Source organism: Equus przewalskii, chromosome 29, assembly GCF_037783145.1.
Source record: "Equus przewalskii isolate Varuska chromosome 29, EquPr2, whole genome shotgun sequence".
Classification (NCBI taxonomy): Eukaryota; Metazoa; Chordata; class Mammalia; order Perissodactyla; family Equidae; genus Equus; species Equus przewalskii.
In genome coordinates, this window is record NC_091859.1 from 8,365,025 (window position 1) to 8,390,394 (window position 25,370).

Genomic DNA, 25,370 nt, shown 5'->3' on the forward strand with positions numbered 1-25,370 from the left:
GATCATATTTTTCAAAGCTTAAAAGCTAATTCATTGGCAAAGAAATCATTTTGTGATATATTGCCTTGACACTTCCCACTTTTAAAAGCTACAGCTATGTAGGACCCTTAGGAATCCAAACAACATAAATATAGTTCAAATCTCTCTAACTATGCTTGAATTAAGACATAGCTCATGCTATCAAGAGTTCGTAATCTGACTGAGGACATAGATACATAAAAAGTAAATTTTTGTGCTATAATGTAAACAGAGTTCTATAGGAAAACTGAGGTGCAAATGTTTATGGCCTGTTATTTCCTTGAGGGTGTAAGTTAGGTTGCCAAGGAGGAGAGGAGAGAGGGAAAGTTGGAAAGTGAATTTGGCCAGAGGTACATTGTACAAGTGAATTTGGCCAGAGGTACAACGTAACGTCAGAACTGGCTTTTAAGTAAGTACCCCAGGCATGATCATGAGTGTGTCTCAGAAAGATCACATTAGCCAGCAGTGTATCAGAGACACTGAGGATATCGGACACGGAGACAGGGTCCAAGTATGAGTTTATTGGCAGTCATTGCAGTGAACCAATTACTAGTCATCACTCTTAAATATTTATATTCTACTAAGCACTCTGTAAGCTTACTCTTGACCACAGTCAAGTTTTCAGAGTTGCTCAGCCAGTAAATGGAGCCACAGGATCTGAACTGAGGTGCTGACTCTTAAACGTGGCACATACTTTCCAGAGAGAGATAATTAAGGTTGTCAATTAAGCAACGGCTGTGGGAATTGAGAGGAAGTACTCTCCCTAAGACATGTTCTAGAAGTAAAATCAAAGCCGTTTTTTGAGGACAAATTAGCTTTGGGTAGTGAGGGGAAGGATCTGAGGATGCAGAGTTGCCAATTTATTTCGTTTGGGTGGCTGAGTGAACGACCGTCTGCTCAGGAAGGGCTGGCAAGGGAAGATCATGAATTAGTTTTGGAAAGATGGTTTTGAGTTGCCTGTTGGGGACATCAAGATGGAAATGGCCAATGCGGAGCTGTAAATACCGTTTCGAGGCGCTGGAAAGAAATGAGAGCCAGGACGGAATGATTGGGCGTCTTGAATATGATTGAAATCACAAAAGCGAAATAACCCATACTCAAGGAAGGTACCATGAATCAAGTCAATTTTTTAGTTTGGAAATGCCAGAGGATGATGTGGGCTAAGAAGATGGAAGAACCAGGTGAGGGCTGTCAGGGAAGCTAACTGAGGAGGAGATCTCAGGAAAGGAGGTTCACTCAATACCATCAAGAGCCGCAGACAGCAAACAAGCAAACCAACCACACAACGTGTTAACAGTGCAAGAATATGGCTTCATACCGAGCCACACGGATGAACTTAAGTCAAAACTGTGCCCAACCAGGGCTATTTACAGCCGCTTTCTTGTTCTTGAGATGCCAACGTTTCCCACTCGCGTTCTCCTTCACCGCCCTACCCTTTCCTCCCTTCTTCCACGTACAGGGTGATTCTCCTCCACATAGCAATGTTTTGGGACTCGCCTCCCACTCCTCTCGCTTCCAGCTGCTTACGGTTTCTATGGAGACCTTCACTTAATTAACCCAATCGAGGAAGAGGGCATCGCTGGCGGGAAGGAAACCAGCCAGAGCAGCGGCGGGGAGAGCTGGAGGAGAGCGAGGGCTCGCTGACCGGAGCCGGGAGGACCCCGCGCGGAGGCAGGCCGCGAGGTGGGCTCGATGGCGGCTCTCGCTCCACCTCGGCTCCTCCCGAGCCTGTGCCCGCGCAGCCCCGGGCGCGCGAAACTTGCAAAGCGCGGCGGCGCGGCCAGGCTCAGGGTCAGGGCGGGATGCGGGATGCGGGATGCGGGGCTCCTGGGATGAGGGGCTCCTGGGACCCGCAGCTCTGCCGCTGTGCACTCCCGCGCTTTGACTTCCAAGTCTCTGCTCTTTCCTCTTTTCCCCTCCAGTCTAACCATTCTTAAAACCTCAGTCCTTTCTCCTAAACTCTGTCCTGTATCCAGAGGTCAGAAGTTGGTGCCTTTGGACTGTTGCTAACACAGTGCTCCCAGGGCCCTGCTCTGTGATTGACAGAACTGAATCTGAGCCGGGGTTTGGACTTAGGCCGCCCAGAGCGATCTTTCCGCTTTGGCATTTTTATTGCAACACACAAGCCGCCGAAATCCTACTTTACACTGAGATTTGGGGGAGAAAATTAAAGCCACAACCCTGAGGACAGAACACTCACATCAGATTTCAGAGAAAAACGGACAAGGTTAAAGCTGTGCAGTTTGTGGGGGCGTCTGTGGGTTGAATGATTAGATATTTCTTTTTAACTGGGTTGCATTTTATCCGAGGTGAACACCTGCTTAGTTAAGAACTAAAGAGGATTTTGTAGGAAGAAACCTTCTTTGGAGTGGTTTTAGAGAGCTTTAAAATCGATCCTGGGGACTTATTTACTATTCAAATGAGGTTTTTCAGTTTTAGAAATATTTATATATTTTATTTACAGGATGTTTATTCTTTTCTTGATATCTTAAGTTCTTAGGTCCTCAGGGACTCTAGGTGCCTAGGAAAAGCTACACAAGCTTTGTAGATCAATGCATTTTAAAAATGAATATTGAATAGTTTTCCCATTTAAGTTCAATTTCACCAACGGTATTTTGAAATATTTTTCATAACGATGGTACAGTTTTAAAATGTGAGGGATTGCTTCCAACGAAGTAGCAGTGTGTAGGCATTCTAGATTTCCACCAGTTAAGGTTAGTTTCACACAACACAATGTAATTTTGTGTAATTGCCTGATAGTTCATTTTATTTCTACCCCCTCCTTTGTATTTAATTATGGCAGCTTCCGGAAGCAAATTATTTTGTTATTTGTTGGAAAGTACTGATGTTTCCAGTTTTATTAGGTGGAGAATATTATGCAACACCTACTTATTAATGCCTTAACATTCAGTTGGGTGAGTGGTCGGTCTAAAGTGAAGAGAGATGACATTAAAGTGATACACACGCACACACACACACGACCTAAGGAATGTCCAATAGTTTAGTTTCGAACCTAAAAATATAAATATACATGTTTAATTTGACTGAATATGCTTCATTTTCCAGATGGAGAAATTAATGATTCTACTGCTCTGGTTACCATATGTGGTTAAGGTGAGACATTTTTTAATGTCCCTTTTTTGGAATAATTAGTTAATAGGTAGGATGCTAGTGCATTGAGTCTATCCATTTTGGAAAATAAGGGGTGTGTTGAAGAGAGATAACACTAAATATTGGGTCTAGTACCTAAGAAAAATTTTCTTTGCTAGATGCTGCACAAATGTATGCATATAGATGGCATCTGTTTTCATTGCTTACTAGTTGTTTTGGGGATAATCAGTGCCGGGAGAGATCAGAATTCGGTAAAAGATATGGTATAAGTGACGCATTTCAAGGCTGTTTTCATAGGTATTTTGATAAATACATCGTGAAGTCTTTTTTTGTCATCTGGGGAACAGAAAGGCTCTCTGATCCTGGGGCCCAGCTATTTTACCTCAATTGCTAGCGTTTTCTTTACCTGTAAATGAACCAAGCCTCTAAAATGACTGAGTCAAACATTTTGCTCTCAAACTTATTTTCATTGCAAATGTATTGTCAAGAATGTCTGCGAAGTATTTCACTTTCTTAGGCATCATCATCAGGCTACAGAGTTCACATGCCAGGAAAGTGTCCTGAGTTTTTCCTGTGACTTTGAGTCTCTCCTCCTCCCTGACCGCAGGAGCGTGGTGTTCCTAGTCTGAGAAACATGTTTCCTTGCTCTAATTTTACTTGCCTTTCTTATTTTCAAAATCGTGTTAATAGAGTATCCAATGGATGTCATTTAATTCATGTGTAGAAATTGATATTGCTGAAATATCTTTCAATTATCATTTTGCATATTTTAGGTTTCATTTTTGTAAATTTGCTTCTAAAATAATAACCAAGAAGCCATTTATATTTTTTATCATTTGTTTTCTTTCCCATTTCAGATCTCAAAAAGTTTTCATTATGTACCGATGAATAAACAAACAACAAAAATTCTTATTGAATGGGATGAATTTCCTAAAGGAGAGAGTCCTGAATTTTATTTTTTAAAATACCAACTTGTTAGTAGTTTTGCTCAAAAAGTAAGCCATCTTTTTTTTGGCTCTGATAAAAAGTAAGCATAGTGTAAATTTGATGTAACTAAATGCCACATCATAAATAGGAATTTAACAGATATTGCAATTTCTTACTTTTGTTTATTAATATATAAAATGTTTCCATTTTATGAAATATCTTCATTAAGTAGTTGATCAAAATAATATTTAACTTTTTCATAAGAATGATTATGTATTTTCCTTTTTATAATTTATATAGTGCACAGAGAGTAATTATATAACAACTAATCATTATGTAAAAATAAATACTTTATATATGTTTGTATTCTATATCAGAAAACCTGCTTCATATGAAAGAGATGTGCAAAAGTCAAACTTGGGATTAATGTATCTGACACAGAGTTATTAAACGTTTCTTAAGCATCTAAATCTCATTTACAGAATATCAAAAGCATTCTCACAGACCCACAAAAACTTCCAAAATCAATAATAACACTAGAAGAAAATGAAGACTATTACATCATTATACAGTCCGTAAAATATGGACAAATTTTGAGTGAAAAATCATTCCAAACCCGTAAGTAACGTGTATATGTTGTTCAGCTATATCACCTAATTATAAAGGGAAAAAAATTTTATTACCAGATAATTTGAATTTTACAGTGATTAACAGATATGTAATGGTAGTCGGAAATCAAATCCGAATAGTGGTATTTTGTTTTTTAAATGTAATGTAAATTTAAAAATTTAAAGGAAATTATAAACTGAAGTAAGAATAAGATTTTCAGTGTTGATGTTGAATGTGTGCTAATATGAATAGAAAGGTATCATAGAGATGTTACATGTAATCCAGATTATTCTAAAAATGCTATAATGTGGGTTTGTAATCTGATTCATTCATTCTAAGTAGTGTATGAGAAACTGCCGTATAGTCTAGAAAGTATTTTATAGTTATATAATGTTTTTCCATCACAGTGAATCTTTTGTAATTCAATATTCTTTGTGTTTCATTCAGTTTTATTTAAAACTGTGCTAATTATTCTCCCTGATTTTTTAGGTGGAATCTCATCTAGAAATATTAAAACAATAGCAACAAGTACGAGTGTTTCTTTTAACTGGAGTGAGCTATCTTCTGGTGACATTTCAATGTCAATATCTCTTAATAATTCTTCACAAATTATGCAAAACAATGTCACTGTTTATGAGTGGGGCAGTTTGAAACCTGCCAGTTTGTATTCTTTTACATTTGAATTCAAACAGTTATGCTTGGATTTTATAAAGGTATTTCAGAGACTGGATGTTCAAGTGGAAACAGGTATGTAGCTATTTGGTTCATTGTTAATTAATATATTTATTATGGATTTTGTAGATAACTTGGAAGCTGTATTCCTCTTTTAAAATGTGATCCAGCCAAGTATTAACTACTGTAAACTACCTGTCAATGAATCAGCATAGTCCCCCTTTTCTAACTGTGTCATTCTGGTATTTGATTTATTGAACAAGATGGATTTAGCAGGGTAACGGTATGAACCAACTTTATTCACCTTTCACCACTTCTTTTAAACTGAACCAAGTGGGTTCTCTTTTCTTTAACTCTGGCAATGGTTCGTATGGATCCCATTGCTTTTCAGATGACTTTCAAGTATCAATGAATAGTCTCATTTTCAGGCATTAAGAGGTCCATTAAAATCTGATATAAAAATATCAATCTTCCATCCTATTTGAAGCTTCTCCATTACTCATCCCTGATCAGACGTGACCAAAATTTGTAATACTACAAGGGGAAAGGGAGTGTGTTCAATTTTTGGTGTCTTCCTCGTTCTACTTCCTTCCCCCACATGGTGGGAAGAGAGAGAAGAGGTCAGTCACAGATAGCACATGAGGGCCATACCCACTCTGTGATGGGCTAAGAGTCCCATTTTAATGTTCTCTATAGGAATAATCAGTGAACCACAATATATGTTTACCAGTGAAGCAGACAAACACTTGAATAGTAAGAAAAAGATAGTAAGGTGACTAAAGCATTCCCTCTCTCCATCCTTGTTCTCCTGTGAAAACAGTTTCTTCAAAAGATCCTTGTCACATCTTCCTGATATGTTGGGCTGAGGCACTGATGAAGCATCAACAAGAGTTAAAGTGCAATGTCCGCTCTAAACAGGCTGAGATTTTCCTCAGTTTTTTATGGTATACAGTCTTGGAGAAACAAGCTAAGCACCCATTCTAGTTTTTTCTGGAAGGTAAACCTATTTGAAGTCAAGTGGCAGAGAACAGAATTTTTAGCAAGCCTTATGTCTAGTTCTCTAAAATAAAAAGAAACCTGAAATATACTTAGAAAGTTCTTTCCCAGTACAAGAGTAAGGGAAAGGAAGGACAACCTGAAATAACTTAGGGAGAAAAACATCTGTGGTTTTTGTTTAAATTGTTATAAGTGGGCAATAATTCTGCATAATTAATTCTTACAGCTACTTAAAAAGCTATTTTCTTTGGTAGTAATGGATTTACTACTTGAATAATAACAGCTTTAGTACTTTTATTGGTTTGGGGAAAATATAGGGAACGTGCACAATTAACACTGCGAGGTTTTCACGGTTATCTTCTATAGATGTCAAGAAATGTAATTATATAATGTTATATTACTGAATTCATCTTTAGCAAAGCATTTTTCTTTTGGTAGGTTCATGTTCACAAGGATGGGTAGCATTAAAAAATAACTGTTATAGAATTAGTAAAGAAAGCGTGCCATGGAATGTAGCCCAGCAACGTTGTAAGTTATCCTTAAGTTCTGCACACCTTGTGGATATAAAAAATGAAGAGGAAAAACACTTTATATTTTCACTTCTCAGGTCAAAGAATCAAATAATAATATGGACTGGTCTTAATGATTTGAAGGTCAGTAAATGTAAAGAAATGCATATATTGTGATCAAACTATTTTATATATGTTCATTCATTCGGCCCTTCTTTGTTTATTCATTTGTTCCTTCCTTCATTCATTCAATAAATATTTATTGAGTACTTCTTAGAAGCCAGACACTGTTCCTTTTTCATTTCCTCCGTGTCAATCTCTCTCTCTCTTTCTTTTTTTAGAGCAGTTGTAAGTTCACAGCAAAATTGAGGGGAAGAAACAGAGATTTCCCATATACCCCTTGCCTGCACATATACATAGCCTCCCCTATAATCAACATCCCCTACCAGAGTGGCACATTTGTTACAGCTGATGAACCTGTATTGACACATCATAATCACTCAAAGTCCATAGTTTACACCACGGTTCACTTTTGGTGTTCTACATTCTGTGTATCTTTGTCAAAGCTTATACTTTTCCTGGCCCCCCTACCCCCATTTCTAGGAGGGTTGTCACATGACTGTCTAGAGATAGATTCATTACTTGTGAGAATTGAGGTTGGTGATATTCACCAGTCACATCTCTGAGCAGAATGGTGTCAACAACCTCACCTAATGCGTAGAACTTACTATGACTTGAAATAAAACAACTAACATCTAATGAATTATGAGTCCGCGCCAGGCATTATTGTGTTGAGCCTGTCATATGCGCTGCCTCTTTAATCCTCACAACAATCTGTTATTGTACACATTTTAAAGATGAGAAAATAGAGGCTTAGAGTGAGATTCAGCAATTTGCCTGAAGACACATGACTAATGAGTGAATGAAAGTGAGCTCTGTCTCCAGCTCAGAATCTTTATGGTGAAGGAAATCTGCATAAAATATATTAAGCTGATTGATCGTTAATTTTAGAAAGTATTAATCTTAAAAATTTTATAATACAGATGTCACTAATAAAAATCTTCAAATACACATATTTGAAGATATGACACTTACTTTTCCTTTAAATTGGCTTAATTTGTGCGTCTTATTACAGAAAGAAGGTCATCTCATATGGACAGATGGATCATCTTTTGGCCTTAAGACGAATGAAATCATTTCTTTTCCACTGCTACCCAAGAATGAAACGGATTGCTATATTTTACAGCAAAATGCAACAGGATCAAACTATTTCTTTACACGATTTTTCTGTTATGTTCCATTGCCATATATTTGCGAATATGAACGTAATTATTTTTATTAGTATTTTATATTCATGCATCTCATGCTTATATTTTAAAGACAGAATTATAATTTCTAATTAAAAATAAATCTCTTTTATCTTTTTTTCAGCACCATTTCTACAGGAAGACTTTTTCTTCTATGTAAAGGATGTTGGAACAACTGAAGTTGTATTTAGTTGGAATAATTTGAATGGTTGGAATATTTTGAATAAGTGGCTGAAACTGGGATATAAAATTATCATTAAATATTATTTAGACCACAAAGAAGAACAACATTTTGAAAGCATTCCCCCAAATACTACAGAAAAAGCAATTACCCAGTTGTCTCCTGGCCATATTTACAGGTTTTCACTCTTTGCAATAAATGAAGGGGAGGCAAAAACTACTTTAAGTCCACTATTCATTGTTGAAACACGTAAGTTACAAGACATCTGAAAGAATAATTTTTCAAACATTTAATATCATCATTAGCAGGTATTTCCTGAAGGTCTGATATTTTCTCATAAAACCCTGGACATACTTGTATCTTTAACCATTTTAGATTACAGTGAATCTGTTTATGTGTTTGGCTTTCCTCTTAAAGTATAAGCCCATAAGGAACTATATCTTATTTGCTTATAATACCAGCTAGACTAGTTCCTGGTCCATGGTAAGTAATCAAGAAATCTTTATAGAACTGAATTTTTAATATGTGCTAATAGTGGGAGATAGATGTGTGTACTGGAATTTAAGAGACTTACAAGGGAGAGAATTAACAAGGAATAAAAGTAAATGCAAACAGAACTATATAGAAAAATATAACCTGAATTCCAAATCAGTGGTGCATTTAATAAATGCTTTCTAGAATTCAGAGTATAGGTGACAGGGGAAGGCTCACGGAAGGGAGAGGCTTAGACTCAAACTTGAAGGAAGTAAAGAATGTTATGGGCAAAAGTGTGCAGACAGGAATTTGTGGGAAAAGAATAGTGCAGGCTGACTGCAGAAGGTTTCCTCAGATGCGAGAGTGAAAGCAGTTAGAGAGGTAGGTGGTGCCAAATTTGGGAGTGCCAGGAGCCTGTGTCTAATGTGGTTGGACTTGGCCTTAGAAGCAATGGAAATCCATTAAGACTGTAGTTTTTAAGACTTGCTTTACGTTTTACAAAAGCCGTCTTAATGCATTATCTCACTCAGTACTCACCTCAACCCTGGGAGTAGCTACATAGAAATGAGAAAACTGAGCTTCAGAGAGGTGACGTAAACTGACCAGACTAACAGGCTTTGTTAAGTGGTAGAGCCACATGGGAACCCAGATGACCTTATTTTAACCTCTGAGAAATTGCTTCTAAAGAAAGACTCAAGAAGAATGTGTGTGCATATGTGTGTGTTGGGAGGGTGGTGAACGGATATGCATTTGAGGCTGATACATGCCAGGTGCTGTTTTAAGAAAATTAATCCGGAGGGATTAACTAGGAACATCGCTGGCACTGGGTGGAATGGTTTGGAGTGGGGAAATATTCCTGCAAGGGAATGACTGCCTGAGTTCCCGTGTTGATGGGAATGAAGAGGGAGTAACATGAAACCCTGCCCTCTAGTCTGACGGGACAGAAGAGGTAAAAGATGTATATGATATGTGATCACTGAGTGCCATCAGTGCCATTTGGTGGTGCTTGTAATAAAAATAATGATTGAACAATAATCTGTGTCAAACACTGTGCCAAGTGCTCTATATTCCTTGTCTCACCTAATCTTCAAAATAATTTCACAAGGCAGCTACTACTATAATTCCCATTTTATAGCCAAGAAAACTGAGGCTCAAAGAGAGTTAGTTATTTATTCAGGGACCGGAGCTAGAAAGCGGAAGAGCCAAGACTCAAACCCAGTTTTCCTTTTCTGTTCAAGCGAGAGTATTATGGAAGTACTGAGAAGTGAGAGAGAATTCAGCCAAATCATATCACTAATACAGTGCATTTTTTTGACATTTTTATTTCTTAGGCCCATTATCAGCACAGAATTTCACAGTTACTCATGTGAAGCCAACAGAAATATTTTTACGCTGGGACCCTCCAGATCCTGTATCTTTTCACCATTATGTTGTGACTATTTTGGATGTTGAAAACAATAAATCAGAAGAGATGTTTGTTGAAAAACTCAATACATCAACAGCAATCGGAAATCTCAGATCTTTCCATCGTTATCTGATATATCTATTCAGTGTAGCAGAAAGAGGAACTTTAAGCTGCTTTGAGAAACCTATTTCAGCCATTACAGGTAAGCATAGGCACGTTTTGCCTTTTTTTTTTTTCCTGAGTAAGATTCACCCTGAGCCAACATCTGTGCCAATCTTCCTCTATTCTGTATTTGGGTCACCGCCACAACATGGCTGATGAGTAATATATGTCCGTGCCTGAGAACCGAACCCGGGCCACCGAAGTGGAGCATGGCCGAACTTAACCTCTGGGCCATGGGGCAGCCCCACATTTTGCCTTTTAATAAAAAAATATAAACTACATATTTTGAAATATTATTTTTCTGAAATTTAATTTTGTTGATCCTTCATAGGTACAGATACTCACAGCTGAACATTTGTTTGAATGCTGAATCAATTCTAAACGTGGATTCTAAATACTAAATTCATTTAGCCTTATATGAACTCTTTGAACATTTTCATTGTTCCTACCAGAGTTCCTAGAAGACGTCTTCCTTATCCTAGCCTTGGCTGGAAAGTAAATTATCATAACATAGGAAAATTGGTTCACCCAGTTCTCTTTAATAACACTAGATCCAATAAATAGGTGTGCACATTAATGGGTTTTACTTGGTTCTTCCTTACTTTCTCTCACAGTGTGATGAGATCACCTCTAGGGAGCAGTGTCGTCTCAGGACTTCCGCAAATGCGTTTCTAATCTCCACTCACCTCCACATAGCAGTTTTTGATTCCTTGTCTAGAACGTAATCATTAAAGTAATCCATCTTTTAATTAAGCATTCTATTTAACCCTTAAGTATGTCAATTTTCTTTGAAAAGATAAAACACTATCGTATGAAACAATGCATAGCTAAGCACATTTTGACAGTATGCCCCTGTGGGTGTATGTGTGTGTTGTTTGTGCGTGTGTATTTAACATGCCTATATGCAAAGTTCTTCGACTGAAATTTCACCAGCTAAAATTAAACACCCTGGAGCTGAGGTGGAGGAATGGAAAACCTGCGCTTGCACAGCTGTAGATTAATTAACCTTCTCATACTTACTGTGAATACTTGGGATTCATTGAAAGTAATAACAATGGTAAAATATATTATTTAATGCTTACGAAATGCCAATGCTTAACATACACGTATTCAGTGTTGCAAATCATGATCAAAAGTTTTTTTCCAATTGGGCACTAGATCGGGGATGTTTTCTCTTCCCTGAGCTCAGACAAAGATCCTTCAATTGGTAAACGCTCGGCTGAGCCCCTTACCTTTCAGGAAGATGCTTTCATTTTTAACTGACAGGCAGCCAGGAGGATTTCTCACAGATCCATTAATCTTGAAGTTATATTAAAATCTCCCGTAGGATGTACCTATTTGTTTAATGGAGGGACAGGAGAAAGGTACTTGTGAGTCTGCACGTTTAATTTTGGGTCATTGCTATGTATATTAACTGTAAGCTGACATGGCAGTGCATGCCCAGGATTTAGTAATCCGGTGTTTTTTACTTTCCTAAGGTTGAGGCAATAGTCTTTCTTTAAAAATTCATTATTCACTGAATAAATAATTTTTTGGTATCGGAAATTACAGTAAGAACTAGGGATACAAAGATGAATAAGACGGAGGGCTGTCCTGGTGGCACAGCAGTTAAGTTTTTGCATTCTGCTTCAGCAGCCTGGCGTTTGCAGGTTCGGATCCCGGGTGCAGACCCACACACTGCTTGGCAAGCCGTGGTGAGGCAGGCGTCCTCTCTGCTATTTACCTATCTATCTACCTATCTAGGCTTCTCTGGCTAGATATAGTGTTAGGTATAAGACGTCTTTGTCTTCTCTGCCTATGCACCTGCTGTCTACTCTACTTGCAGTATCCTTCTGTCTCCCCACTCCCACCTGGCTAACTCCTGCTCTTCCTTCATGACTCAGTGAATCACTCCTCCAGGAAGACTTCTATAACTATCCCTGCACCCCAAGGCAGGGTTAATTTATCCCTCTCTATGCTCCCATAGTCTCCAGTGCATAACCTCTATAATAGCAATTATAATACTGCATTATGACAGTTTTTTTTAACTTACTTATCTCGCTTCATTAATATGGAAGATTTCTGAAGGCACAGATCAGGTCTTATTCATCTTTTTTTTTTTTTTGAGGAAGATTAGCCCTGAGCTAACATCTGCCGCCAATCCTCCTCTTTTTGCTGAGGAAGACTGGCCCTGAGCTAACATCCACGCCCATCTTCCTCTACTTTCTATGTCGGACACTTGCCACAGCATGGCTTGCCAAGTGGTGTGTAGGTCTGCATCCAGGATCCGAACTGCGAACTCTGGGCCGCCAAAGCAGAACGTGCAAACTTAACCGCTGCACCACTGGGCTGGCCCCTCTTTATTTCTAAATGAATGTCCAAGTGTCATAACTTTCAGAAATTAGAAAGGTGATATAATTAAAGTTACAACTATCTTTATGATAAATATCAGTCCCAAAACTTTAAAAATCATCTACATGTTAATGACACCTAAATTTATCTCTCTATTCCAGACCTTTCTCCTGAATTCCAGACTTAAATGTCTAACTACCAACTTAATATATCTCGTTTAGATATCTACGAGACATCTTAAATTCAACATGGCCAAAACCGAACTATAGATGTTTCCATCCAAATCTGCTTTACCTACAACCCTCCCCATGTCAATTCACGGCCATTTCATTCATCCAGTTGTTTAGGTCAAAAGCCTTGAAGGTATCCTTGACTATTCTGTTTCTCTCACAACCTACACACAACCTGTCAGGAAATTCTGTTGATTCTGTCTTTGAAATAAATCCAGAATCTCAATTCTTGTCCCTACATCCCTTAGGGCTATGGTCATCCAGGCCACCACTCTCTCTCGCCAAGATTTCTGGGTTTGCCTCCCTATTTCTACCATTGACCCTCTGTATAGTCTGTTGTTAACATAACAACACAAGTGAGTCTTTACAATTTAGGAAAGATCCTGCCTCAGCGTAGAACCCTGTAGTTGCAACCTGTTTATTCAAAGATAAGCCTTCGGAGCCTGGCATGATCCGGCTCTCTATCCCCCAGCCTCATCCCGATACTCTCACCTTCCTTCACTCTGGCTTTCTTTCGTGCTTGGAGATGCCAAGTAGACACCCACTGGAGGACGCTTACTTTAGCTGTTCTTTTCTGCCTGGAATACTCTTCTTCCAGAAATCTGCATGTCTAACTTCCTCACTTGCTTCAAGTGTTTTGTTCAAAATCTCATCTTTTCAAAGACACCTTGCCCTGAATTCCATATTTAATACCATAACTTCCTCCCTAAAGCCACCTCACCCCTGATCTCCCTAATCTTGGTTTATTTTTCTTTTTTCCTTGGTACTTACCATATCTAACATACTGTGTAACTTGCATGATTGTTATATGTATTGTTTATTTCCACCCAATAGAATATAAACTCCATAAGGCAGAACTTTTTTATTTTTTATTGATGTCTCTACATGCCTAAGAGAGTTCCTGGTACATAGTAGGTACACCTGTATATTTGATAAAGGATGAGTAATCGCCATAATTGGAATATTACTCTGATGAAACTCTTAAGACTCTGAAGAATTTGCTAAACACTTTCTATTTTCTCTTTATGTGTAATGTTTGTGCTTAATCATATTGGTAAATCTTGTGTGGTAATCACAAGACAAATTTTTCTCCTAAATTGAGTCCTTTTCAAGACATGGTGATACAAGGTAATACAATTTACTTTAAATGTTAGTTAATATTGACTTGAGATGTTTTTATTCAGTAGCATGAGTAATGCTAACACTAAACTAAGATATGTGTGTCTATCTGTTTCTCTAAGGTATTAACCCACCCCAGAAAGTTTATGCTAAACCTGAAGATGTGGGAGAGAACAGTATAATAATTCAGTGGGAACCCCCACAAGATGGCCATGAGGTCTACATTCAAGTCAAATCCATATCAGATACAAGAGAAGTCATCAAGCTTTTTGTAAAGGATGCTAATAGATTCAAGATTGATAATTTAATCCCTGGGATGACATATGACATTGGAGTGGCAACAGTGATGAATGGGAACTTGAGTGAGCTGGTAACTCTTCAACAAACTCTAAGTGAGAATCAAATACTTCTCATTTTTAACAGATGTTTGCTGATTTGGGGTATTGTAAAATAGTTCCTGATAGACCCCTTGTAACAAGTTTTACCAGAGTAGATTGTTGGTGTGCCTCAGGACCTGGAGCAATTTGCATCCCTTTTCTCCTGAAAATGCTTCATGCTTGTATGAAGGCAGCATTGTTTATGATTAAGAACTTGATCCTAAAGCCACACTACCTAGGTTTGCATCTAGGTTCAACTGTTTCAGTAACCCTGGGCAATATGCTCAACCTGTTTATGCCTCAGTTTCTACATTTGTAAAGTGGGAGAAAATAATGTGTATTTCATGGGTTGTCCTGAGAATAGCTGATTTCATAAATGTAAGGACTTAGAACAGTGCCTGACACGTACCTATGTAAGTGTTTGTAATTATTATTGCATCAACAAAGGCATACTGAAGCACATGAAAGGAAATACTGATGGCATAAAAAAGGTTTAGGACCAAATAAACAAAAAATTTCTATACTCTTTCTCAAATAAAATTAATTCATGCAGTGAGTATCATTGAAAGTCTATTGAAGAGGGAGAAAGAAAGAAGAAATTAAAAGTAAATAAATGAAGTAATATTGATAGATATTTATAAACTGATAAACATTAGGAAGGGAAAAAAAGTGATATGATAGCGAGGAATTGAAGAGGGAGGGAGGGTTCTGCTCTAGATGGGCTGTGATAGAAGGAGTTACATCTGAATAGACGCCTCCTTCTTATGAAGGAGCCAGGGTGGAATAAGGTGGAGGAAGGGTACTGCAGGCGTGAACAGCCAGCATAAAGACGGTAAAACAGGAAAAAGCTCTGTGTACCTGAGAACAAAGAGGCCAGAATGTGTCGTGTCTACTGAAGAGGGAGAAGCGCAGTAAGAAATGATATCGGAGAAGTATTCAAGGCTCAGGTCACATGAAGCTTTCAGGCTATGCTTTTGAGTTTGTTCTGAGGGCAGGTGGAAGTCATTGAGAGTTTTATGCAGGAGAGCAACAATGTGACCTATGTTACAAAAACTTCCCCATGGCTATGTGCAAAGGATGATGTGTAAAGGGACAAGGAAACCAGGTAGAAGGATGTTGCAGAATCTAGGCAAAAGATTATGGTGGACAAGATGGGGACGTGCAGATGGAGAGTAGCAGATACATTTTATATCATGGCTGTAGGAGGTCCAAGCTTTGAGGCAAGAGGTTTCTGATGAATAAAGGAAGGGAGAAACCTAAGGTTTTGACTTAAGCAATTTGGGTGGATTTTGGTAACGCTGAGAAAGGAAAGAACATTGGAGTTCACAGGCCTTTTGGCGAACAATAAGGGCAGCCTGCTGGGAAAAATAAATGGGTCCAAAAATCCATGTACCAGCAGTGTCCACACTCAACCAGCATCGAATCTTCTTGTTTTATCCTCCAAAGACTAAAACTGAATTTGTATATGGCACTTCTATACTTAAATTTCTAAGAAAATATACTTAAAGATAATTATCAAAGGAAGCAGTTATGGAAAAGGAAACAACTAAGAAAGATATTGCTGAAAAAAATTATTTCATGCCTATTAAACAACCCAACAAATATTTACTGGCACAACAGAAGTACTAAAGTTTAAATGAATGCATGGAAAATGAACTGCAGTCTTAGATCTACCAGTTATTATCAGCATGAGGTTAGAGTGTCCTCATATTGTCTCAGTGCCTAAGTTTTCTCTCTGAAAATGTAGATCATTGAATACATTTTTAAATTGACTTCCAGTTCTAAAGTCCTGTTCTTTGACTCTAGGGAACTCAGCATATTTCAACCCATCTGCCATCTAAAATACACAATTTTTGCCTGCCTTTCCAGATAGTGAGCTCTCTTGAAATCTTATTCAGCTCTGTATCTACAGGTGTAAATTCAGTTCTTCACTCTGTTTAATTCAAGTACTTATTTGTAAAATCACTATCTAACATGGATTAACATGTAAATAATATTAACATATAAAGTCTAGGAAGAATAACAGAATTTGGGGGCTTAAAGTTAGGACAGAGATCTTCTTGCCAATTCCTCTGATGTTGTAATGCATCCCTGTAATTTTCCTTTATTATGAAGCCACATCTGTTCCCTAGGGTTTCACAGAGCAAATCTACTCCCCAATTCACATGAAAGGCCATCAAATGCTTGGAAACATCCCTTAGGTATTCCTGGTGTCTATATTTTCTTTCCTTCTGGTGAATTATCTCTAGTTCCTTCAAGTACTCCACTATTTCTTATAATCCTATTGGCCTTTCTATTCAGTTCTTAAGCTTGATAATCACTTTTGGCATCACCAGATTATTTATCATTCATCATTTTTACTTATGTCAAGATGATAAAGCAAATATTAACCTATCCAAAGGTGCATAGGTAGAAATTAATTCTTTCCATGCATTCTTTCAACAAATATTTGTTGATAACTATTATTTACTATGCCCTATTTCTCTTTCCTCTGTACACTTTGAGATAGTCAAGCGTGGAGGACATTTGCCTTTTGATGAGCTGTTACAGACATGTAGAAGAAATAAATTTTGCACATTCACTTATTTCCCTTTCCCCTTTGAAGTTTCTCTCTCTGTCTCTCTCTAAATATCCCAAAAATAACTAGGAAAAGTCGATCTCTCATTGTTATTGTGCACCTGAACCATAAAATGTGCCTTTGGGAAAAGGCAGTGCTTACGAGCACAGACCTTGGAACGGGGTTACCTGGGTTAGAATTCCAGCTCCACAGTGATCAGTTTACATCCTTTGGAAAGTCACTCAACCATTTTGGTCCTGAGTTTCTTCTCTCTAAAATGGGAATGATAATAATTTTATCTACTTTGTGAAGTTAATATAATTTAAGGACTCAGACACCAAGTCAGCAATGAGAATGTTCTTATGATTTTTCTCAACAGGAGCAGAGGGGTGGCCTTGAGGAGCTATGAGCATCCGTAGCAGGAAGGAAAGCTGTTTCAGCTGTCTGTGAGGTCTCTTTTAGTTGGAGGAATTAATTATACCCAAGTTTTTTTGAGAGAAGAGGAGCTGTATGAGAACTGGTGTTTGAATTTTCTTTTTTCCTCTTTGTATAGCAGAATAAATTTTAAGATATAGTGGGCATCCCTGAGATCTCATTCTACCTTGCCTGTAATAAAAGCCTTTGAATTTGACCTAGTTCAGTTTGTCTCATGTTGAAAAAACCTCATACAGCCCCCATTGCTACCACTTCTTTTGAAAGAGGTTTTTCAGGAAAACGGGTAAAGATGGAGGTCATGTCACAGAGACAGAGACCCATCAGAAGTTTCCAGAATATGGCAATATCTTTCTTTGTTTTTTTAAGTGAAATCTTCTCCCACTTGAGTTTCCAGAGGTTCAGGGTATAGTTTTGAAGGGAAAGAATAACTTTGTCCTATTCTACACCTTCCAGTCTTGGTGACTCTCTACTTTAACTTGTCATACATTAACACCATTGGCCCCATTTCCCCCGACAAGTGGAATTGATGGAAAACCCCACAATTACCCACTGGAGGGAATGTCGCTGACTCTAGATACTTTTAAAACCTAAAGTAAACCATGTCTATTTAAAGCATTGTCTCTCCTTAGAAAATGTCTTCAGCGCCCAAGGACATGGAACTGAATCATTTCCGTGACTACACTGGTCACTCATTTCCAATCCCCGGGTCTTTTAATTTCTGCTCAAGGCACGTTTAGAAGCTTTCACAGATCATTGCCCACAGATTCAGATGGATAGGATACTTGTGGTATGTCACACTAATCTTGGGAAAGCCATACTTACCATAAAAGCTTTGTAACTGAAGAGAGCTGTGAGGAATTTAAAGAGGAAACCCACAAAAAAGATTAGTGATGACAGAAGAAGAAAAGTTAAGATAACACAACTGGAAAAGAAAAAACATGGTAAAAGTGCCTTGAAACCCAGTAGTATATCATATTGAATTTGTTATGGTTAGTATATTGGAAATTTCCTCATAACCATCAAGAATAGAAAAGGCAAGAGAGTTGTTGAATGAATTGATGAAGATATTGCATGGATTTTATGTTCTATAATGCAAATTATAGGTGTGTGTTTAAATCCTTTTAGACAGTACTGGCTCTGGGCAAAGTGGCCGAATCAAATATTTAACAGTAACTTAGAACCTAAGTTTCACTGCATCAAAGCAGATGACACCAATAAAACTGGAAAAGGAAGGCCATCTAATGATTCTCTGGAGGAAAAAATATTTTTTTCCGAATGTCTATTTTAGAAGAAGATATCCACTTAGAAGAAATATAGACCTAAGGACATATTGGATGGTATCCCAATAGTCCACAGATAGAATCAAAATTAAAATTGACCTGAGGGAAAAATAACGTGAATGGAAATTGTCTAAAACTTCAGATCTGCTCTAAACAGCACAGTAGAGGACTGAGGGATGATAAAGCTCTTGGAGAGAGGTCAGGGAGAGTGCGACATGTAAACAGATCCTTCCTCCAAACTGTTGCCAGAACTGCGTTCCTAAAAATGAAATGACTGTCTGCTCAGAATCCCTGTGCCTACAGGAAGAAATCTGATGTCCGTAGCGTGGCATGTGAAGCCTCTCTCAGGGTCCAGCCTCAGAGGTGGCCCTTCTGTGCCCGGTCCCCTTCCTCACGCCGCATGCTTTAACCACCCTGAGCACCTGCCGTGTGCCAGGCGCTGCTCTAAGCACTTTAGGTATAAACACATTCTCTCATTTAATCATCACAGTGACACTGCAAAGTAGATACTAATCTCCTTCACATTTTACAGGTGAGAAAACCAAGGCACAGAGTGACAAAGTAACTTGCCAAAGACTACTAACTAGTTGCCAAAAACTAGTGACTAGTAACTTGCCCTGTGAGTAAACAGCCAAAAGAACTTGGTCTTCCCTGAACACATACTGATGCCCTGTTTCGCTTCCGTGCTTTGTTTATGCTTTTCTCTGCCTGGAATCCCCTCCTCACTACCTCTCCCTCCTTACATGCACTCTTTCTGGTAAACTTGTTCTGTCTTTTAAGACAGATAAAATATCAATGTTGACTCTGGAAAGCCTTCCCCAATTATCTCTGCTAGAATCGTTGATTTCCTTCTCTAGTCTCAACAACTTTTTGTTTGTACCACCTGCTCAGCTCTAAGCGTGTGGGATTCTAGTTAGTGATCTGTGCATCTCTTTCCTGAGATTGGGAACTGCTTGAAAGCAGGAACTTAGCTTTATTTACTTTATTTGCATACTCACCTTAGTACATAGGTTCTCAAAAATACTTTCTTGATAAATAGATAAAAAGGTAAAAAATTGGAAAATCTCCAATTCTTATGATATTTCAGACTATTGAAAATCAAAAAATGAAAGTTATATACTTCCAATACATCGTATGTCAAAATATCCATCTTATTTCTCTAACACTGACATAGTAAACAAAAGTTTAATGCATAAGCATTTAATGTTTTCACAAATTCTAGAACTTGCTAGACAAAATACAGAGAAATATGATTGAAATTTTTAAAAAATCACTCATTATAAATCTCTTTTTATCTTTCAGAGCCCAAACCAGCTCAAATTGTTATCCCTTATGAAAGTCATAGTACCTCTGTCATCTTATTTGTTCAAATGCCTGATATCGGAGTGTTTGATGGCGTACATATCGCAGTTGAAGGAGGGCCAAATGTAACCATGCCTTTACAGGGTGACAATAAATTTACTGTTGACAAGTTAACTCCAGGAACAGAATATAACTTCTTTGTTTCCGTCATCAGTGGAACTAAATTAAGTAATATGTATTATGTGCCTGCAGTAAAAACATGTAAGTATGTTAGGACTTGCATAAGCTTTTTCTTGGTTTTGATTTTGTGTACCATTTCAAATTAGTAGGCTAAATTCACTTCAATGCAATTGTTTTCAAAGATATTTTACAATAATTGCAAATACGTCACTACCGGGCCTGAGCTTTTATTGCCTAAGTATACAGATAGCGCCAACCTTGTGTAAAACTGAGGTCATGAATTTTTTTTAATCTATCGATTAACAAAAGCATACCTGCATGGTAAACAGAACTTTCAATGACTTCATCCAAGAGTGAGGAATGTGAGTAATTTTAGGCAGATTATAAGAACTAGATTATATTTTTTGAGTCTAGGAGCCCTGATAGTATCTCTCAAAGCACACAGTCTAAGTGTGTGCATGCTCTCCCCATGCTGCCGTTTGTCTGGAAAGAACTAGTGTATATTTTCCTTACCTCTTTGAATATTTAAAATTAATATAAATGTGTTCATGCTAATACTTATATTTTGAGATTCATATTGATTTTGATTTATCTTTTCTTTAAGTAACTCAAAAATTCTACAAATATTAATTTTGAACATTTGGGATATATGAAATTTATCTGATATTCCTCTAGTAGCTATAGAAATGAATGGCACAGAGTAGTAAATACCACACAAAAATCACAGGGAGTCCTTAAAACATTGTACGGTGGTCCTCCCTTATCTGCAGTTTTGCTTTTCACAGTTTCAGTTACTTGAGGTCAATCACGGTCCAAAAATATTACATGGAAAGTTCCAGAAATAAATAATGCATATGTTTTAAATTAGGTGCCATTCTGGTATCACGATGAAATCTCGCACCATCCTACTCCATCCCACTAGGATGTGAATCATCGCTTGGTCCAGCATGTGCGTAGAGCATACACTACCCAGTGGCTAGTCACTTTGTAGCTATCTCAACGGACTATCAGATAGACTGTCATTGTTTTGCAGTGCTTGTGTTCAAGCAACTGTCATTTTACTTAATAATGGCCCCGAAGTGCAAGAGTAGGAGTGCTGGCAATTTGGATATGCCAAACTGAAGCCAGAAAGTGCTTCCTTTAAGCAAAAAGGTGAAAGTTCTCGACTTAATAAGGAAAGAAAAAAATTGTATGCTAAGATTGCTAAGATCTACAGTAAGAATGAATCTTCTACCCATGAAATTGGGAAGAAGGAAAAAGAAATTCATGCTAGTTTTGCTCTCACACCTCAAATACGTTTTGTATAGGAAAAAAAATATAGTCTGCATAGGGTTCGGTACTGTCTGCGGTTTCAGGCATCCACTGGGGGTCTTGGAACATAACCCCTGTGGATAAGGGGGGACTATTGTAATTCGGTCTGTAACAGGTCCAGGTTCTTCATGATATGCTCTTTCTGTCTATAAATCTTCACATATATCGTTATACCACCATGTGTCTGCTTCCTCCCAGACTGTAATCCTTCCATTAATTTAAACTCAACTTTTCCATAAAATATTCCCAAACTGCTGTCACAAATCACACTATTCCAATAGCATTTTAACATATTTATAATGAGCTCAATAAATGTTCATATTTTATTTTTGCTTGCAATTTTTATATACTTCATATCTGTATTCTCTGCCTCTCTTCCTTATATTATAAATCACTGTGGGAGTGGTCTGTTTGATAGCTCTTGTCTTTAAACATAATCAGTACTTGGTACAGCCCAGTGGCGCAGCCGTGAAGTTCTCACTTTCCACTTCCGCGGCCCGGGGTTTGCCACGTGGATCCTGGGTGCGGACCTACGCACCGCTTGTTGAGCCATGCTGTCGCACACATAAAGTAGAGGAAGATGGACACGGATGTTAGCTCAAGACCAGTCTTCCTCAGCAAAAAGAGGAGGATTGGTGACAGATGTTAGCTCAGGGCTAATATTCCTCAAAAAAAATAAAAATAAAAATAATTACTACTTGATCATCTAAATATATCAATATTGTGATGTCAATCAGCAAAATATATCAATAGATAAGATGATAGTCTTAAGTTGCCATTTGTTTTGTTTTTCTGAAATAATTTTTTCCTTTATGCTAGATGAGATCTTTAAAATGGGAAAAATAATCCTTAAAGCTCATCAGATAAAATTTGTTTATAGTTTCAACAATACTTTATACAAAAAGGATTGTTTTACTTCTTTGTCTAGACTTCTAAACTTTTTCTCTGTTTTTTTCAGTTTATCCTAATAGTTTCAAAAAGCTTTAATCTCTTTTTCCTCCTTCGAATATTGTGCATTGTCTCCTGTGAATTCATTCCCATGTGGTTTTCACTGCAACGGCAAAATTTGCTGCCTGTGATGTATTTGCAGACTGAGGATTGCAACTGATTATCATACTTTATAAACTGTCATTATATGTATAAACAACTATTTTTAATTAGGATGGAGAGATAATTGATGAATAAATTTTACTGTTCTTTTTTCACATTGTGCTTTTTTTCCCCTTTAAAGGGATAAATTAAAAGAAAAACCCAAGTTAGAAAACATCCAAGAAGAATTAACTGTGTTGTGTGTTTTGGGTAGGTCTAGAAGCTCCATCAAATATCCTTGAGGGCAAAGTTACAGACTCTTCCATAGAAATTCTCTGGAATCGAGCTGATGGGAATTTCCAGCATTATGAAGTAACATGCATAAGCTGTGCCGCTGCTTTCACGGTACGTTATCCGGGCTCTGGGAGGAATTCATCTTGAATCTTTCATGCTGAATCCAACATTACTGCATTCTCATGTTAGATAACAGTGAAATTAAATAACTCCAGACTTTTTTGCTTGTGTTCAATTGTGGAATATTTCTTAAACAAACAGTTGCTAATTTCTTCTTTCGGATTGATAGGTCCAGAAGGTAGTTCAAGAAACAGCAACGTTCTCCAACCTGGATCCTGCCACAGTGTACACCTTTTCAATTCGCACTGAAAAAGAAGGTTTTAAAGATAGTACTCCTAACACAAAAGAAATACAGACAGGTACAGCCTGTGTAAGCACTTATGTGTTATTCAATGTTCACATATTTATTTGGTTCTTTTAGGGAAGATTTGGTAAATACTTTATTCTTTCCAGATTTTCTTTGTGAGCAGGCAGTGTCATCTCTTGTCTCTTTTCCTGCTTTCCCTTTTCTGGGTTAGCACAACCTCTTTTGTGTGTGTATTGCCAGACAGCAGAGTTGGCTAATTGCCTGGGGTCTCGCCAGAATCTCCATTTGTGATTTAATTTCTCCATTGTTCAGTTAAGCAGGCAATGAAATGCCATTTCCCCAGCGTTAGTGACTGACTCTCCATGGCAGATGGTGATGATTCCATGGTAGTCGTAAGAAATAAGGGATGACTGGGAAGGATGTATGCAAAATGCATGGTTTCATATCTAAGTTAACTGTTCTACTAAAACAACTATTTTAGTTATTTTTGACACTGATCGTCTAGGAATATTAATTTATATATTTAGAAAGTGATCGTGTCTAGTATTCTTTTACTGTAATAACAAAGAACAGAACTGAGAGAGAAGTCTTGGCAATTTTGTTCCTTTCTTATACGTGGAGGAATTTTGACGAGGAAACAAGCATATATTATACACTATTTAGTTTAACTTTTTTCCCTCAGGAAAGAAAAAAAGCATTTCATATTTAGCTTGCAATTAACTTTCCTTCTGATTAACCTTGTCACCATTTGGTATTTAATTAGAATGAATCCTAAAAATCATTAAATATTTCTGAGATTGGTGGTTGTGCAAGACTAAGATGTAAGCTCTTCCTATATTTTAGAGGTAAAGCAAATGTTGAGTACAGTGCTACTGGGATACACATCGGCTTCATTTCCAAGTTTAAAATGATTTTTGCTTCTTTTTTTCTCTCTCTTAACTTTTAAATTCTCGTTTCTACCAGGAAGAATAAAAGGAATGTTTGGGTTACCCTCAGAGTTTGCAGAAAGTCAACTCCTGAGAGTGTGTCAGAGCTGTTTTAAAGCAGGTGCTTGTGTGGTAGAAAATGTTATTTTCTGTGTATGTTTTAAATGATATAGCCCCAAGTGCAGTTGAATTTATGAACCATAGTAGAAACTCAAATGCAGTGACTGTTAGCTGGCCTTCAGCTAGAAGTCTTCTGGATGGGTACATTATCTCGATATCCAGTGACAGCTTAATGAAGGAAGAAATCTTGCCTTCCACGAAAAGGTAGGAAAATATTGAAAAGAAATTATATTGTTACATGGAATGCAAGATTAACATTTTATATACAGAAATATATATATTTATATATAGAAATATATAGAAAGTTATGTTCATAGTTTACTATAAATAGAAATTAGAAAACTTTGCGAGACAACTTTTTGGACTATGATATGATTAGAATAACTAACTCTGTTGTACAATAGCAAATTATTTCTGAAAACAGATAGTAATGAATTAATTCAGGATATTGTCATGCTTGTATGGATAACATGAACTTTTTGACTTAAATGAAATCTCTCCAGATAAGAAGCTATGATTTGTAATTAACCATTTGTGCTTAAGCATAGCAAATTGTTTACATGATAGACAATAAAAAACCAAAATATATATAAAATTCTTTCTGTAGAGAGTGGAGAAGATGGAGTTTTCTGAATGTTTATGAGCTAAATATCTTAATATGTGACTCTTCTTTCATGTGTAGGACATTCACATTTAATAACCTTTCTCCGGGGACTGACTTTTTAATTAGCATTGTAACTACCAAGGGACTAAAAATAAGCCATCCTACTGTCCTCCTGGTTAGCACTTGTAAGTTCATTTTATATTTAATTAACTTTTCATGGTTAAAGTAAGGGAAATAGTTGTGTTTAAAGCCAATATCTAATTAAAGAAGAATGAATATGAAAGCGGTTTATGACGTGCTGCCGTGAAGGGGCCCTGCATTTGCCTGGAGAACGCCGGAGTTACAGTCCTGTCTCTGTGACTTATCAGTTATGTGACCTTGGGCAAAACTACTAAGTTCTCACTTAGAAAATGAGAATAAATATTCCTGACTAGGTATCAAATGTTGTTACTAAAATCAAAGGCGAAGCTTTTTGTGAAAGTGCAAAGTACTCTAAGGCTCTAAGGTATTCTTGCCATGAAATACTCAATATTTTTC

The 25,370-nt window shown here is 37.3% G+C and overlaps 1 protein-coding gene across 1 annotated transcript; it reads left to right on the forward strand.

The window, feature by feature from the left end:
* The first annotated feature begins 1,581 nt into the window (after positions 1 to 1,581).
* Positions 1,582 to 23,877, forward strand: LOC139080169 (fibronectin-like). Its single transcript, XM_070599141.1, has 13 exons — positions 1,582 to 1,701; positions 3,085 to 3,132; positions 3,987 to 4,124; positions 4,539 to 4,674; positions 5,155 to 5,412; positions 6,772 to 6,986; positions 7,978 to 8,167; positions 8,274 to 8,579; positions 10,136 to 10,411; positions 14,174 to 14,443; positions 20,003 to 20,263; positions 22,797 to 22,927; positions 23,106 to 23,877. Exons 2-13 carry the CDS (start codon positions 3,085 to 3,087, stop codon positions 23,295 to 23,297), a joined length of 2,421 nt encoding a protein of 806 aa, XP_070455242.1. The 5' UTR covers positions 1,582 to 1,701; the 3' UTR covers positions 23,298 to 23,877.
* Positions 23,878 to 25,370: the final 1,493 nt, after the last annotated feature.